Here is a 17475-nt window from a genome sequence, read left to right as displayed (position 1 = left end):
AGGTAGAATTATTACTCAGGGACAATTTTCCAGATGATCTCTCTGATAAGCTATCAAAAAGAAGAAGGCAATGGCATTAAAAAGATAGATCCTCATTTTTTCATGCCCTTAAAAGGTTTTAGAAAAATTAAGGATTCTTTACCAAAAAATATTTAGAAGACCATGCCATCATATAGAAAATATTGAAGGGGATAAGTTTACAATAGTAAGAGTTCAAAAGATATTTAAACAGTTATTCAACCAGTTGTAAATAATTCATGAGAGATGACAGGGAAGCCCTTTATTGGTTAAGGCCAAAAGAAACCCAGCTAAAAGAATGTTTCCTTCCCTTTCCAGAGGGACTATTTGAAGCTTAATGTAACAGGGAAGAGCTGTTTTTTTCAAAACTTTTGGAGGATGCAGAAACCCAGATAATCTTCATTCTCATTTTTCCATACACACTGTATACCTGCTAGCAGTACCAACCATTACAGAGCACTCTTTTGTCAGAAAAGCTAATGTGGTTTTTGGTTTTGGTTGTTGTTTTCCTTTGAGGTGTTTTTTGTTTGGTTGGTTGGTTTTGTAAATTCAAATATCTATTTAGGAAGATAGATCTTAAACACACTTGGAAGCAAAAGGCAAAATCAGCTTTGGGTAGACCAGACTCATGTCTCTACAGACTAGAGCTCCCCAGTAGTTGCTCCTGGCTCCTACAGGATGTTCCTTCATTCCATCCAAGGGTGATAGTGCAGGTGGGGTTTTCCTCCTTCTAGACATCCCCAGTCAAGAACAGGAAACTAAACAACAGCAAGTTATTCCCTCTTCTCTTCTACCAATCCCACAGGAGGGGTCCCAGGGTCTCTATACACACACACACATGTTGTAGTTCTTCAAAAACAGCTTCTCTGGAGCCCTTCCAGCACAGTCAGCCCTATAGCAGCTGAGCTCTGCCTTTTGTAACAGCTGATTCTGAACTGCTGCACAGCCACTGCTGGAAAAATAATTAGACTGAACCATATTATCGAGAAGTAAAAGAAATAATAATCCAAAAGGAATCTACTTTTATTTATTGTCCAATACACCACTTGCAGGCCTGAATCTCTCATCTTGTACTGCTTCTGTCTTCGGTCTGTGTGAACAGCTAAGGCATTCTGTCAGCATAAATAAAGCAGGTGGTAGGACAACAATCCCTTGCCCAAGCATGTGAGACTTCCCCAATGAAAGTGAAAATCATCCAATGGGAAGCATGTGCTCCCACAACCACTTTCAGCTATATCTCTATCCAACTATCTTCCCTTTCTTTTCACTGTGACAGGATCAAAATGCCATCAAGAAGTGAGAAAGTCAAGAGACCTTTTCTCTATGATTTTCAAAGTTTGCACCTGGCATTCAAAGTACATGCAACACTGTCATCAAGATTACAGTCAGAAGAAACAGTAAGATGTTTATTCTGAGAAGGAAAGGCAGCACTTCATAAGCCAATTTTTGGTCACAAAGTATAAAAGAAATTAAGATATTAATTTCTCTGAACTACTGATCAGTTTTGCCCATGAAGTCAAAAGCAGGAAACTGCATAATTGATTTTGTTGTGTAAATTTATAAATTTTTTAGTACTATATAAAATAACTGCTCCATCTGCCCTAAAGACTTGGAACTCATATTTGTATCTATTGTAAATAAAGCACCCTGGAAATCCATTTGATGCACAAAATCGTAAGAAATAGAGGTGATGAGAATAGTATCTAGTGTTCCTATCAACCAACTCTGCAAGATTTAGCTTGAGACTTTACCTGTAATTACAGTTACTTGTTCTTAGTGAGTAACTGCAAACACAACACAGCCTCAGAACAGCAAAGTTACATTTCAAGTTTTGCCTCTTTTCACCTAAAAAAAATTAGGCAGTTATAAACTAAAAAATGCACAAAATGTTTTCCTTACACATTCAAAAGTTGGCAAGAAGTGATGCTTAGCACAATAAGATTTAGCCTTTAACAGGTGCTTTCTGGAGGTGTCACTGGAGGTGTCATTCTGCACAATGGTCAGAAACCAGAGGTCTGGTGCCAGGAACCCTCAGTCTCCTAAATCCATAATTTGTCATTTGGCTCCAGTTTCTCTTTTGCTTGGGTTCATCAATTCTCTCTCTGCATTCTTTTATTAGCAGAAGTGAATAGGAAAAAAATGTAAAAGTAAAGGAAATTCAACACAATCCTGGATTGTATGACTCCCACTTCTGGAGTCCTAATCCACTGGACTGCCTGCACCATTAGCTAAAGCTATAGAAGCAGTGCACAAAGGGGGAAAGTGCTTTGTTTTGGTATTGCAAGTCAGGCAGTAAGAGTTGGGCACTGTCCATCCTAGATGAAGGCAACTCCTGTTTACCATATCACACCTTAGATTCCCCATGGCCTCAAAGCAAAACAGGCCTTATTTTTGCAATTGCCCCCTAGGCCAGCATCATGCTTCAGTGGACTTATTCTTGGCATCACATGTGTTTTCTCAGATATAATATTTTCTTTTCTTTCTAATGGTAAATTTAACAGGTTACCCTATGGACTAATTTTTATCCAGTACTTATTTTCCCTGAAGGGCTGGAATTGTACCTAATACACTGACATAAAATCAGCATAACCACTGCAAGCAGAACTCTAGCAACATTACTTGAAAGCATACTGTGCAAAATCACAGTGTGGTGGAAAAAAAATTCCTTTACAACTCCAATCACATCCTCCAAAGAGCCACATTTATAGCACAATGTGTAAATAAGGGTATAGATTTATCAGTCAGTTTTAAGAAAATACATTAACAGAAAAAGCTTAAAGGAGAGTGGTGGATTTTTTATATTTAACAGTGATTTTCTTCTGTGAAGAGTTCTAATGTGTTTTTCAGCTAATTTTTGCAAACCCTCTTTTCTTACTCATTCCAGTATTAAAGCAAAAAGGAACACTTCCTTACATAATCTTATTTATATTTCTCTTCTGCTAATATCTAAAACTCAACACACTACAAATATTTGAAAGGCATCAATCCTATTTGCAAAGCCAATTAATTTTGTCAAACTCAAAATAGCTGAGAAAAGCGTCAGTCACTTTTTCTACAGAATTTCATGTGCTGCAAGAAACAGATTGTACTTATCATATTATCAAAAATTTACTGTCAGTTTACAAATATATTAGGCAGGAGTACTTCTCATGCAAGGAAACATTCTGAGCTCAAAACCCAAGAGAGCTAAAAGGGAACTGTAATACATTACAGCACAGCAGTCTCCCCTTTCAGAAGTCTGAAGACCTAAAACCAGCTATTGCCCAGCATCTTCCTTACTTCCTTAAATACTCCATTTTCCTACCACTTTTTATACATATAGACTTGTGTCACTGAATACATACAGTATGACAACTTACAGAAAAACATACAACCCTTGTGATCAAATTTTATCTCATAACAACAAAGTATAGCTAGCCATTAACAATTAGTTTGCGAGAGGAGACTTGCATGAGAAATGCCTCACCCTGAGATCTCTGTAGAATGACCTAAATTCTGGAAGCATGGAAGCATCCTCCAACTGCCTTCCTCCTAAAAAGCTTTTTACTGCTCTTTTTTCCATAATTTTTCAGATTTTCCAGCTTGTCTAGCCCCCTAGGCCACCTGAATCTTAGTAACGTTCTCATCACCACAACTCAGCACCTGTATCTTTTTCCTTGCACTGCTACAAGTTGCAACATCTCCCTTATGTTAGTTCAACAGAATCATCTTCTAATTGTCAACCTTCACTAGCCTCCTTATTCTCCTCAAAATTCTCAGATTTAATCTGCTAGTCCCTCCAATATTTAGCCCTACTGTACCCATCAGATCTAGGTTTTGGCCAAATATATTCATCTTTGTTGATGGCAGTAGCCTCAGCTTAACCCTTCTCAAAATGTGAGGATTGCCCCTGGCTGAGCAGGAACCAGCATAGCACTGTCTCCACTCCAGCTGCCATCGTCCACTTGGACCTTGGTTTTCAGATGGCTTTAGAATGCTTGGCACAACAAGGTCCCAAGTTTATTGCCCTTTAATGCTACCACTGCCATGGAAATCTTGAGTAGTGGCAGCTTGTATGAGGTAGTTTATGGAATAGCTGTCCTGGTGCTGCTCAAGTAGTCTCTATCACAGAAGGTGAAGCAAGAAGTTAATATTTGAGTTCAGGTTTATAATCCCCCATCACAAGTAGGCAATAGAAGCACATTTGGAAGTGACCTCAGTTTATAAGATTGTCCATCTTTGAGACCATGTAAACAAAATGCCAGGCTGGTAGTGAAATAAAACCTTTATGCCCATGTAAATATACACGTATATATGTATTCCTATTTATGTTATGGCGACTCCACACTTTTCTTTGTGTTGTTTGTACCTTCATGTGCACTGGAATCAGTCAGCTTCAGTCCCAGCAGTTCTATTAGTTTTTATCTCCCAGCATTTTCAAAAAGTGGCTCATGGTGACTGATATAAATAAAAGCAGCTTTTTACAGGAACAACAGATTTATAACTTTAATAAGACTGCCCTCCTTCCTGCATTAAAGTCTACACTATATGACAAATCAGGTTAAGTAAGCTGGTATCAAATCTGAAGCCAAATGCATTTTTGAGCCAAATCTTAATTCTCTGAAGAGCTTCAAGCATATTTTGAAGATGTTACATTATTGATAAGGAAAATCAATTCTTTTTTCCAGCTCTGGCAATGTCATACAGTCACAGGATATGCAGTAGCTAAAGCAGATTTTCTGTTTTATTTACTTCATGACCCTTTAGAATTAAATTACCTACTTTTCCCTCTTTAGAATCCTGATAAACAGTCACTACCAACAGCTTAACAACTTCTGTTAATTTCAGATACAAACAAAAGATTTGTCTGAAAACAAACTGTCAGAAACAGACAAGAAAACCATGAGACTCCAGCATATTCCTAAATTTATTTATTAAACTCATATTATTCCACCAAAATCATTAAACCTGGACACTTCAGCAAATAAACTGCAATCTGACTGTGAACAGCCTCCTGTTCTGGGTCTGAAAGGGTCTGAAATAATAAAACACGTTCCATCCATGAAGGCATCAAAACAGCAAACAATCCTGGGAGAACACTGGCAGATAGCAAGAATAGTTCCTTGCAAACTTCTCCAAACCAAAAAATTAGTAGTATCTACATATATCTACTTCCATGTTATTTCATTCCCAGTGATTTTATTCAGTATCGATCTCTTAGCTTTTCTAGATAAAAGCTTGGGCACAACAATGGATATGGTGATGGAAGCATTTTTCAAAGTACCCCAGCCATTATAGTACAAGATAAATAAAAGAGGGGAAAAAATAAAATGTTACTAATCTTTCCGTTCTAAAGTAGAACAGCAGTATTGAGTAAGCAATTATTTACCAAGGATCAACAACCACCCTCATTCTCTTTCCCAGAAACAACCTAACAATCAGTTTTAGGACTTCATGACATCTTATGGTGAGTTAATGGAGAATTCCCTTGAGATTTCTACTGAAGATGTCCAGTTTAGTAAAAAATATGCAAGTATCTGACAGAGGAAAAACTGACTCCCCAGGTTAGTTAGTTACTATGCTTCTCCCATTGGATATCTCAGACTATATCCCATTGTACTGTTGTACAGAGAACAATGGCCTTAACAGACAAAAATTAGTAACTGTGTGCACACAAACAAAAATATATTTTGTCCCCTGAATATCCTACCAGTTAGGCCACCCTCCAAGATGCCTCTGCCAAGTGTAAAAGATCTGCTCCCAGTTCTTTGATGGGTTCTTCCCCAGAACTGAGAAAATGCAGATTATTTCCAGTAAGTGATGTGAGCCATCAAAACTGCAGCTCCCAAAATATTCCCAAATGAAACCACTCAGCAAAAAGAGAGAGGCTGTAAATAACCACTAAACAAGCAAATTCATATTTTTGATTAATAAAGCATCTCTAAGAAAATCCCTTCTAAGTTCTAATATGAAACCCGCAATAGTTATAAGTAATAAATGCCTGTTTTTCAATCAGCCCCAATTCAAATGTGAGATGGCAAATATCCAGACAGGAAAACTATCTGAAAAACATACATAATAGGTCCTCAAAATAGAGCGGAATTAATTCCTTTGTTGTGACTCTCTCTAAGCTCCGATTTTTCACGATACTGTTTCTGATCTAATTAAATGCGAAATCTGCCGCGGCAGGAAGCTCACCTAAGTGCTCTAGAGAGAGCTCATACGTCTAGGCAAAACATAGCCACTTGCGGAAGGTAAATAACAGATGCTGTATTTCCTTCTTACTCAACTACTACTGCATCTGCCGCCTCCGCACCCGTGGAGCCCGACAGCTCCCGGCAGGGTGAGGGAGCAGTGGGCAGCGGCAGGGCGGTGCCGCTGACCCGCAGCGCTCCCCGGACACCGGCACCATGCCCTGCCAGGCTGCCAGCCCGCAGCAGAGGCACGGCCGGCCATCGCCCCCCACGGGTCCCTCCCACAGCCCCGGGCTCCGGCTCCGAGCCCTCTCCCTGCCGGGCCGGGCACAGCGCGGGGCCGCCCCGCGGCACCGCCCCGCCCCGCCCCGCCCCGCCCCGCCCGGCTGCGGCGCGCAGCGCGCAGGCGCGAGGCCGCCTCTTCGCCGCGCGCACCGGCGGAAGGCGCCCCGAGCGTGGCCGCGCGCGCCCCGCCTGCCGGGAGCGCCCGCTCCCGCGTGTTCCGCTCCCGCGTGTTCCGCTCCCGCGTGTTCCGCTCCCGCGTGTTCCGCTCCCGCGTGTTCCGCTCCCGCGTTCCCCGCACCCCCTGCGGGAGGGATGGCGGGGGCGAGCGCGGCCCTGCTTGCGGGGCTGCTGGGGAGGCTGGCGCTGGTGCTGTACGGGCTGTACCAGGACCGCACCATGCGGGTGCGCTACACCGACGTCGACTACCGGGTGTTCACGGACGCGGCGCGGCTGGTGACCGAGGGGCGCTCGCCCTACCGGCGGGCCACCTACCGCTACACGCCGCTGCTGGCCTGGCTGCTCACGCCCAACGTGTTCCTCGCCGAGGCCTTCGGGAAGCTGCTCTTCGTGGCCGGGGACCTGGCGGCTGCTGGCGTCGCTTACCGGGCCCTGCGGCGCCGGGGGGTCGCCGCCGGCCGCGCCTGTGGGTGCTGCGCCGCCGCCTGGCTCCTCAACCCGCTGCCCATGGCCGTGTCCAGCCGGGGCAACGCGGAGGCGCTGGTGGCGCTGCTGGTGCTCGCCACCCTGCACTGGGTGGAGGCGGGCAGCGTGGGCAAGGCCGCCGTGTGCTACGGGCTGGCCGTGCACATGAAAATCTACCCCCTGAGCTACGCGCTGCCCATAGCGCTCCGCCTGCGCGCCCGGCCGGGCCGCGGGGAAGCGGCGCTGCGTGCGCGGGGTGACAGAGCGGCGAAGGTCGCGTCCGTGGCGCGCCTCTGGCACCTTCTTGTAGAGATGCTGAGCCGCGACGTGCTACTCTTCGGAACAGTTGCCGGATCAGTGCTGGCTGCCTTGACCGTGGCATTTTATCACCTCTATGGCTGGGAGTTTTTGGAGCACGCCTACCTCTATCACCTGACTAGGAGGGATATCCGCCATAATTTCTCTCCCTATTTCTACATGTTGTACTTGACCGCAGAGAGCAAATGGAGTTTTGCCCTTGGGCTCGCAGCTTTCCTGCCCCAGCTGCTTTTGCTCCTGGTTGTTTCCATAGCGTTCTACAGAGACCTTGCCTTCAGTTGTTTCCTACACACCGCTATTTTTGTGACTTTTAACAAAGTGTGCACATCCCAGTACTTTGTCTGGTATCTCTGCCTTTTGCCCATTGTAATGCCTAGTATTAAGATGTCCTGGCATAGGGGTGTGCTGCTTCTCTTTCTGTGGTTCATCGGACAAGGCCTGTGGCTTACTCCTGCATTCTTTCTGGAGTTCAAAGGATATAACACTTATTTATTTATATGGTTAGCAGGCTTGCTTTTCCTTTTAATTAATAGCTTCATAATTGTTCAGATTATTACACATTATCAAAAAGAAGCACAAGTTGCAAAAAAACTGAAGCAACGGTAATAAACAGACCAAAATCCAGAAACAGACCTACTGTCTTTGGTAATGTGGTAGCATATCACCAGCACTTCATCTAACGAAAATGCCTGTGAGTTGTTCTAAAGTACATTGTGTGTAGATGTTACTGTTTCAAGGCCATGAGAGCACTGACTGGCCTCAGTTACCCTGAGCAGCCCTAGTCCTGCCCTGAGCAGTGTCAGCAGGTGTACCTCTCTCCTGTGTGAGTCTTGAAACTGCATTGCAGCCCTCTCTGCAGCACTGCCTACAGCTCTGTCCTCCCGCTCCTGACTAGAATCCCTGGAAGTATACTGGACCAGTTCACTCCTTAACCATCTCTGGGGCTCTGGTGAATGAGCTCTACCCATCTGCACTGACTGTCACCTGCTGCCTCCAGAGACAGCGGGGCTGTGCCCTGCTCTTTGACCCGTGTGCTGGGGCCACTCTCAATTCCTGTTCATATTCCCTTATGGAGTAGCCCTGGCACCTTTTTTCTTAGCCTGTTGAGGACCTTAACCTTTATTTAGAATAACACAGAAGATCATACTGGTGGAATTTGGTTTTAAAATTAGAGTTTGACAGTTTGGTACATTCCTGTCAGGTTCCAGAAAAGAGGCCACTGTCTTAAATTTCAGTTAAGATATGGTTATTGTGGGTGTTAACAGTAGCAAATGCATAATTAAAGTAAACTTAGAATGGCACCTGTGTCCCAAAAGCACTTGAGTTTATACCAAAACAGTAATGGGAAATGTTTCTCAGTGATTCTGTTTCTCTGCTATTAAAAATAAATGAAAATAAATAAAAGGAGTTGAGGATATTGAGCAGTTGCCAGAAGAAAAGGGAAGTTTTGAAATAGGAAGCTCTACAACTTGTCAAAACACATTTATTCCCATAGGAGACACAGGAAGATTTGGAATTGAGTGACAGGTGATAGTGATAGAACAGAGCCATTTTGGAATGGCTCTAGAACATCCCATAAGAGGTCTGATATACCAACTTTTGATAGAGGTGGAAACTGACAATGTATTTTAATAAAATCTAGTTTAAATAGGCATATGCCAAATAGAAGAATTTTCATATTTGCCTCACCATTTAGTTACAGCCAATGTGAAATTGAAACCCCTGCCATGCTGCCTCTGAACCCTGGTGGTCTGCCAAGGCAGCTCTCTTTCAGCTACCTCATTTACAGCATTTCCTTTCTTGGTTGTAGTGCTATAATTTTCCTCTGATTTCCATGGTCAGAGTATTGAGGGGTGTTTCTGCTCCCCCACTGCAAAGCTTTTTTCTGCCATCTGCCTTCTCACTTGCCTTCAAGCTGTGAAAATCTTGGCAGCCTCTTTGTAAATCCAGAAATTGGGCAAGGCAAAGGATATTCTTTTGACTGTCTTGGATTTTTGGGGCAGACATGGCACTGATTTCCTTCTTTGTCTGGGATGAAGTTGTATAGCACCAGCCTGTCTACATCTTCCACTAGAGGTGTATCAGTCAAACATAAGTATAAGCCACTTGCACACAGTTTTATATTAATCAGCAAGACATTTTGTGTGTGCTCCAAGTGTGTGAAGCAAAATCATCCCATGTGGCTTTATTCTCCAAGGCAGGGTTGGATATACCCAGCTTCAGCAGAAGACTGAAGAGGCTCTTCTGTGCAATACTTCTGCTCACCCCATCCTGATGTCCAGGCAATGGCTCATTTTCCTTTTCAGCTGATCTTCCATTATCTGTGACATATCCTTCTGCTGCAAAAAGCATGTTGTCTCCCCACAAGAGCAATGTTCTGTATTGCTTTAACAGAACTACTTAGGCTATTTGCAGACATTTCCATACCTCTTTTTCCCTTCCTGTTGGCAAAGAAAGTGAATGCAGACCAAAAAGCATTTCTAACCTCAAAAACCTTATACAAAAACCAGCATTTTAAATTCCTGTATTCATGACAAAATTGTAATTTTTTTAGGTAAGAAGTAATTTCCTTATGAAAAATACATTCTTGACTTGTTAATAGCTACATAATTTTGAGAAGGCAAATTTTTCAGCAATTCTACATCATTTTTCAGAATACAAATTCTGAAGCAGCAACAGGAGCTGAAGGGTGTCTTCCCTTTGCAGGTCAGTATCAGTCCTGCAGTGATGATTTGAGAAAGCCATGCATAAACATGTTATAAAAAGGCTTTTAAAAAAGCCTAGATTTACAGTCATCATTTTAATAATCCAGGATGGGTCCCTCTTTTTGCAGTTGTTTTCTAAATCACCCAAATGTGTTTGTGATTCAGAAGTAATTCCAGTGACTCATAAAAAGCTGGATAAGAGAAATAAACTGAAGGAGACAAACAAAAAGATATGTGAGAGTTTAGGTCTTGCAAATTGCTTTAAAGAAACTATTCCATAGTTTAATGGAATTGAATTCCTTTATTCATAAAAAAAAAAAAAACAGGGTTAAAAGAATTTAATGGAGTACCAAATATGTTACAGTTCTTGAACAAGTTATGGTGAATAGTTATAATGCCCTTAAAATTTACCAAATTCATTTCCTATTGAACATTTATTGCTTTTGATGCTGTTCAGATTATTTTGCTTGATAGCCTTGTGTCCATTTATTCTCTGATAAGTAGGAACTGAGGTTTTATGAATGTTAATGTTCCTTCCTTACCATGGGTTGCAAAACTGTAATGCCAATTGCTTTGCTTTTAAAAGGTTGAAATATCCATTGAAGTGTGTCTCATCTGCAGATTTTTTTTCACATTGCACTGAAAGCAGCCCTTAAGGACAAAGTACAAGAGGTCAAAGAGGGAAAAGAAGAATCAAGAAAAGTCTTGATTCTTTGTCTTGATTTTTACACTGTAGCCTATTGTCCAAAGATTCATTACTGGATTCTCAGGTGACTTCAGGCAAAGCTCAGCATTTAACAATGATTCGCTTCAAAGTCTATATATGCAATTATTAAAAAAGCAGGGTAAGCAAAAATATAAATATTTCATTCCATTTTAGTGTGAGAATGCTGAATTACCATCTATGACACAGTGTACTTGGTCCTTATTATCTTTTTTGTGTGTGTGTTACTTTCATTGTATTGACTCCTGTAGTAGTAAAGAAAACAATTAGGTGTGGTAAACTGAGCTCATCAGTTACCTGTTTCAAGGAAACCATGAGACTTTTACATTTAACAGCAAGGGGAAACTCCAACATTTTTCATAACATCGTATAGAGAAAGTAAATGTTAAGATAGTAAATTATGAGCAAATGGATTGTTTATTTTATCTGAGAAGAATGAGTCATTTGCTTCAAAAGGGCTGCAGAAATACATAGTGAACACAGGGAACCTTAAAATATATGAGGTATTCCTCATATGTTTGCCAAAGACAGCTGCAAAATGCATGTCCTAGTGATAGCAGCTTTAAGGAATAGGATTACCCTGAATTTAGGACAAACCCTTTACTGAGACTGAAACCCAACCACTCAAGCAATTTTCTTGCTTAAGAGCATATTTATGTGCACTATACTTACAAGCGCAAACATTTATCTGCGTGTACAAGAATCAAAAAGAAAAGTCTCAGTCAATACACTTTTGAATAACATTTTTCAGAGCTACCCTCTGTAAAGCAGATTCCTTAAATATTTCTTATACTTAGCACGCAGAATCTCTAGTGCCTATAAAAATTAATTACATAAATTTTGATGCATATGGGAAATAAAGTCATATGCTGCAGGGATCTTGAGATGTAATACACACAATAAAGAACCAACTAATTATGTATTTGAAGGTGTTCATTCCACTGATTTCCTGATACTCTTCATTATAAAAATCTGCACTACACATTTGTGTAGGAGACTTGTTTCAGTTTTTATGTATGATGAATGAGGTCAGAGAGCTACATTTTATACTAGTGAAAGTATCAGAAAGATAATTTCTTTTGATGCAGTACTATTGTTATGAGGTTTATTTTAATTATATTTTTATAGAAGACATAAGACATTAATAAATTGATGCAATAAATTCATGCAACTGTTGCATGCATTTTTAATATCTGGAATATCTCTTTTTCTTTAGTATGGTGAAGAAGACCAAAATTTGTCATTTTTTAATGGTATAGGTTGATAGTACTTTGAGCAGAATTCCTCATGATCCCTTTCTGGTAGATACTGAGAGGGGTAGGGGCTTCTGCAGAAGAGGTCATTTACTGGGCTGCAGTCTTACTTCATGTGTAGATAAAGTTTTAGCTGCAGTCTCATTCTTAGAGCTTAACTTTCAGACATTAATGATCTCTTCAGATAAAACATTTCATAAATTGCACATAAAGAAATTACACATAAGAGATCCTCCCTATTTTTCAAGGAAATTGGTGGGGAAGCCAGCTGGAACATCTGTGGAAGAAATGCTGAAAAGAAATGTCTGTATGTAATTAGCTACAAAAACAACTTCAGCCTTGGAAATCAGCTGAAATGCAGTCAAATTGAGCAGTAAGCCCATACTGTGAAATTCCATTATTTATATGAAGGGTATTAGATCAAAAGTACTTCTCATTTTACAGGAGGTAAATGGGATCTTCATAGCAGTTGTCAGGGTGGATGAATGTATCTTTCCTCCCTTCACATTATCCTAAGAGAGTCTATAGAATGTTATATGCTACAGTAGCACTTGTGGAGTTGTACAGATGTGACTTGCATATGCTATTATTAGGCAATATTGTTGGTGTAGCAGGAGGTTATTAGTAAGCAGTTATTCAGAAAGTGCTTTTTGAAGGTTAACTCAAGTAAAATCTGATCCCTGCTTCACAAGTCAGCAGCTATGTTAATTGAGATGGTACTGTTTTGACAGTAATTTTCCAAGGAGAGCTGCACTCTGTGTCCCATATGCTTCCACTCTGTGCAAAAGAGCATTAATCCAAATCCCCCGGTGATCTGACAGTCAACATTTTTTTAATCTGTCCCATGTCCCTCCTACTGATCCAGTAGATTGAATTAGCCAGAAAGCAGGCTTGGAAAACAAAGTAGAAAACAAAGTAGGATTATCCTCCCCTTATCTTCCACCCCACATAGTGTGAATATGTTGAATAATTAAGATTACCTTTTGGAAGAACAAAGTCCCATTTGAGCTAGGAGTACTTTCTTAATATGAAGTATTTTACCCAAATGCACCTGAGAAAAAATTGACTGGTTTGGCTACATGGACTTTGTCAAATGATGATAAAGCTACTGATAATTTATGTCAGCTTCCATATTAGCACTATGTTGTCATATCTTTCTGAGATGTGTGTGTGCAAAACATAGTAACTAAAAATAACAATGCTTGTAAATTCGAGTTTCAAGCTTTCCTTACTCAAAGACTTTGGAGGACATATACACCCATATACTCACTAAAAGAGAAGAAATGCTGTATCAGAGAGCATTAATAATTAATTAATTACTAATTGTGTTGTTCCCACAGCTGACACCTTTGGGAAGAAAGTAGCACTTTTTTTTTTTATACACAGTCTGGAAATTCACACGAATAACAAGTACTTCACCTTAAAACTGTCAGATGTATTTGAAAATAGATTTTAATTACCATTAGCACTTCCAAGTTTAGTGCTGGCATTATCCAGCTTGTTAATTCCAGCAGTATAGGAACTGAAGTCATGACCAATTTTCCTTCATGCTCTAATAAACTGGCTGATTAAGTATAAGAAAGTTTGTTGTTCAAAGTTAACCAAATGCTTGTTCACTGGAAAGAAATACTGCCCTTTATCTAGCACACCAACGTTTAGATATGCAGGATGGAGCAAAGAGATCAAGAAACAAGGGCAAAAAGTGAGGCCCCAGAGACCTTGCCTGTTGTCTTGCCTCTACCACTAATTTTTAATTAAGAAGTGATTGTAGCTTGATGAGCTGTTTGCCTTAGCCATTTGTGATGGCTTCATACATTTAATTGACACCTTATTTGAGCTACAATGTCTCCTAATCTATTTCTGTAACACACTGCTATAAGTGATTGCAGTCTTGTTTGAAACAATTATGAGTCTGACTGGCAATAAACTGTAAACACTTAACTAAAGACATTCTGATTACAAAATATTCCATTTTTCTTTTGCATATATTTAAACTTCTTTTGTGGGATATGTTAGGCTCTCATGTGCATTCCAGCATTGCATTTTTAGAAGAGGGTGAATTACTGTTGAAGCTAAATGAAAATCTGGAAGTGGATAATAGAATTCATCGTAAAAAGCTAGACAATTTAGGAAAAGAATTTAGAAAAATTATAGTGAGCTGATACCATAATTAAATAAGATTTTATTATTACTGCTCTGCTTAGATTGCATTGGAAATTTATATTGAAAATGTATTGGGAAAATGAAACAGTAGACAACTCTGCAGCTGGTATAAATAGCTACTTCAGATGTGGCAGATAATGGCTCAGGAAATGTTTCTGTATATCCATAAAAAATATATTATGCTGTTATCCAAGAAGAAAAGTTATAGTTGTGCAGCACTATGAAGGGGAATTACAATCCTGCATTCATATACCTGGATCTTTCTGCAAAGCTTTTGTTAAAAGAAGCACAAACTACCAAATTGAAATCTGGACCAGATGTGCTGGGCCAGAAGCAGCTACAGGGAGCTCTGCATTTGCATCTGACTTGTAGGCTTCTTGAACAAGTGCTTGCTGAGAACTGGAGGCCATATCAGTGGTGGGAATGCACAAATGCAAATTTCCCCATAGCATGCTTAGAAATTATTTCTCTGCAGTCTTTTGGTACTCAGATATTGCTTTGATCTATACTGTATCACTGTATGTATCTCCTCATAAATCTATGCATATCTCAAAGAGATATATATACCCTGTATAACTATATATATCCTCATCTGTAATACTGCAGCAGCAAATTCAGGGATTTTATGCCCACTCTGACTGGGTAAATATCTGCTAAGGATATAGGAAGAGGCCCCTTTTGGTTTACAGGGACATGTCAGTCAGGCCTGAAAGTGGAGTAGGTTTGTGTGGATTGAACTCCTTCTAGAAGGAAGGGGTGAAGTTCTTAGCTCTTCCCAAAAGATAACTTGGCTTTTGCAGATGAATTACTAAAGAAAATGGGGAATAAATCTTCTCGTAATATTGGGGACACAGGACACAGGATGCTAAATTTCATGGCTGTGCATGAAACAATTTATGCCAATACACAGAAAAATATCTCAGGAGCTATTAAATACTAAAACCATGTTCTCTGGTTTTGAGAATTCAATAAGCTGCAAATCATGATGAACTAGGGAAATATTTCTAGGCAAATCTCTCTCTGTCTGGTTTTCCTCTTTAGCTGGCCACATTTGGAAAAGGATACTGGTCTGATCCATGATGGTTGTCCATAGATTCTTAACCACACAAGTGTCCCTAGCAGAGCACTCCCGTCACCAAATGTGCTCTATTACTTGGCTAGGCCCTTTATCTGACACACCAAGCTGTGTCAGATAGACCCTCAGTTCTGGGCCTCGGTCTCTGCTTGCTCTTTTCTTCCAGAGCAGATGCTACCAGAGTGTGCCAAGAAACCAAAACATGACAGCTAGCAGCTAGTAACAGATTGACAGGTGAGAAGGGGAGAAAATGGAAATCAAAGCTGACAAAACAGATCTGTTTGATTGAAAAGAGGTGTTTTTAGCTGGCCAGGTAATTAAAAAATAGGTAGATTGAGACAGGTTATTAGGCCAGGTTAATTCAAGCACACCAAAGCCCTGGAGCTTGGCTGCCTTCTCTCCCAAAAGGAAACCACAGCTTTTATGGGATTTCACATGTTTTTGATGTGGAGAAAAGAAAGTTTGGGAGTATGATGGAGAAACAGATAAATTGGTACAGCTCCAGCTCCCTGTACTAATGATGACTAATGAATGACTTGTGTAATTGCAAAATAAAATTAAGATCCAACCCTTAGCAGAGATTGTCTTCTGTTTTAGCAATAATTTACCTTTAGCTCTGGAATGATATGTATTGCTGTCTAGGATGATTAGCTTAGCCTGTAGTTTTGGCTGAAAAGTAAACCCTTTGTCAGAAAGTAAACCCTTTCTACAGACTACTGCAGTTGACAAGACATACAGTTAAAGAGTTTGGCAGATTTGCCATCTAAAACATGATTTAAGTAAAGAGGGAAAAGCAGCATTCCAAGCATAGCCAATGATACCTGGCCTGGATTGACGTATGCTGAGAAATTGTTTTATCTCAGGAATTCAGGCCAGGCTGAAAGCAGCTGTTGTGCTGGAGAGACTGGAGGTCCTGGGCTTTTGGCAGCTGTCTTTGGAAGGTCCAGGCTCCTCAGAGACACTTCCTCCAGGGATTGTGCATGTGCTTTGTTGCACTCCTTCCCTCTGTCTAACCTCAGCATGGCATCTCCTGGCTCTCAGGGAAAGAAGCACATTTTAACCTTCTGCTCCCCATCACTTCCTTGCAAGGGCAGCCAAGCATGCCATTGAAATGTGACTTTGGGCAAAAGAAATTTGCCTGTGTTCCCAGTGTTTTGAATATAACAGTTAAAAGAAACTTCACTGTATGTGGTATATGAGCTCAAACTGCTCATATATTACCTGCATGACCACAGCCACTAAGGCAACTCTTTGCTGTGACACAGCTCCCATCTGAGTCCTGTGTTTTACACTTGATGATTTCGTGTAGATGTGGTCTTGAGGTCTTTGAACCTGGCGGCTAATTTTTACCCAGTGCAAAAGATTGCCCTCTAGTTCTCTGTCATTTGTTGGTTCTGATTCTACAGCGATCCCCTGAGAATTCAAAGAAAGCTGTTTAACACTTCTTTGCAATCTGGAATAGATTATTGTTAGGAAAGTTTCTGCTTTTGTCTAAACCAGATTTGTTTGTTTAATCATTCTCACACTAGCACATTTTCTATCATTTGCCTGCAGGCAGGCTACCTCTTGACAGAGCCTGCGTGCCACACTGGACTCTTTTTCATCACAATGGGAGCAGAGATTGTTCTGCACTTCTGAGAGCCACCTCGAGTTGTTTTTTACATTGAGGTTAGAAGCCCAGCAAGAGACATCAAAGGTAAAGTGTTGCCACAAGATGTTTGGAAATGCCTTCTTTAAAGCCACTACTTAACACTGAGTTTCCTGCATTTTTTATCCCCTGCTTCATACTCACAAACTTTTGTCTTTGCCTACGCGTATTCAGAAAGAGAAGTTTTCTTACAGATGCTTTACAGACAATTTGCAGTTCATGCAAAAATATATTTTTGTTACAATTCATCAAGGCTAAAACCATATTTATTTATCAGTATGGAAAATTACAATTTGATCTTTTGTGTTGATTAGTAGCTGGCATTCTGTCTAAACAGGAGGTGTCAGCTGGGGACTTAGCTGCTTGAAATTTGAGCATTACTTGGACCTAAATTAAAGTGTATTTTCAAAAACTGACATAATTACTAAAACTAACACAATTACTTCTCATCAAGCTAAGGTGAATTATTTC

At 40.6% G+C, this 17475-nt stretch overlaps 2 protein-coding genes across 5 annotated transcripts in view; one reads left to right on the top strand and one right to left on the bottom strand.

The window, feature by feature from the left end:
* The window catches only part of RGS7 (regulator of G protein signaling 7), a 275082-nt gene extending 267973 nt beyond the window's left edge, over positions 1-7109 (bottom strand). For 2 of the 4 annotated variants that reach the window (XM_085576739.1, XM_085576745.1), the window contains exon 1: positions 6969-7109. The gene's annotated coding sequence lies outside the window, so the exon portion shown is untranslated. Of the gene's footprint in view, positions 1-6195; positions 6537-6968 lie in introns of those variants that run through there. The other 2 variants (XM_085576746.1, XM_085576740.1) reach the window with 2 other exon arrangements.
* PIGM (phosphatidylinositol glycan anchor biosynthesis class M) lies at positions 6652-8064 on the top strand. Its single transcript, XM_021527195.3, has one exon. The coding sequence runs from the start codon at positions 6789-6791 to the stop codon at positions 8040-8042; it is 1254 nt and encodes a 417-aa protein (XP_021382870.1). The 5' UTR covers positions 6652-6788; the 3' UTR covers positions 8043-8064.
* The last annotated feature ends 9411 nt before the right edge of the window (positions 8065-17475 follow it).

This window comes from Lonchura striata, chromosome 3, assembly GCF_050655825.1.
Source record: "Lonchura striata isolate lonStrDom1 chromosome 3, ASM5065582v1, whole genome shotgun sequence".
Taxonomy (NCBI): Eukaryota; Metazoa; Chordata; class Aves; order Passeriformes; family Estrildidae; genus Lonchura; species Lonchura striata.
Note: the sequence above shows the minus strand (reverse complement) of the source record. Positions and strands in the feature narration are given on the sequence as shown.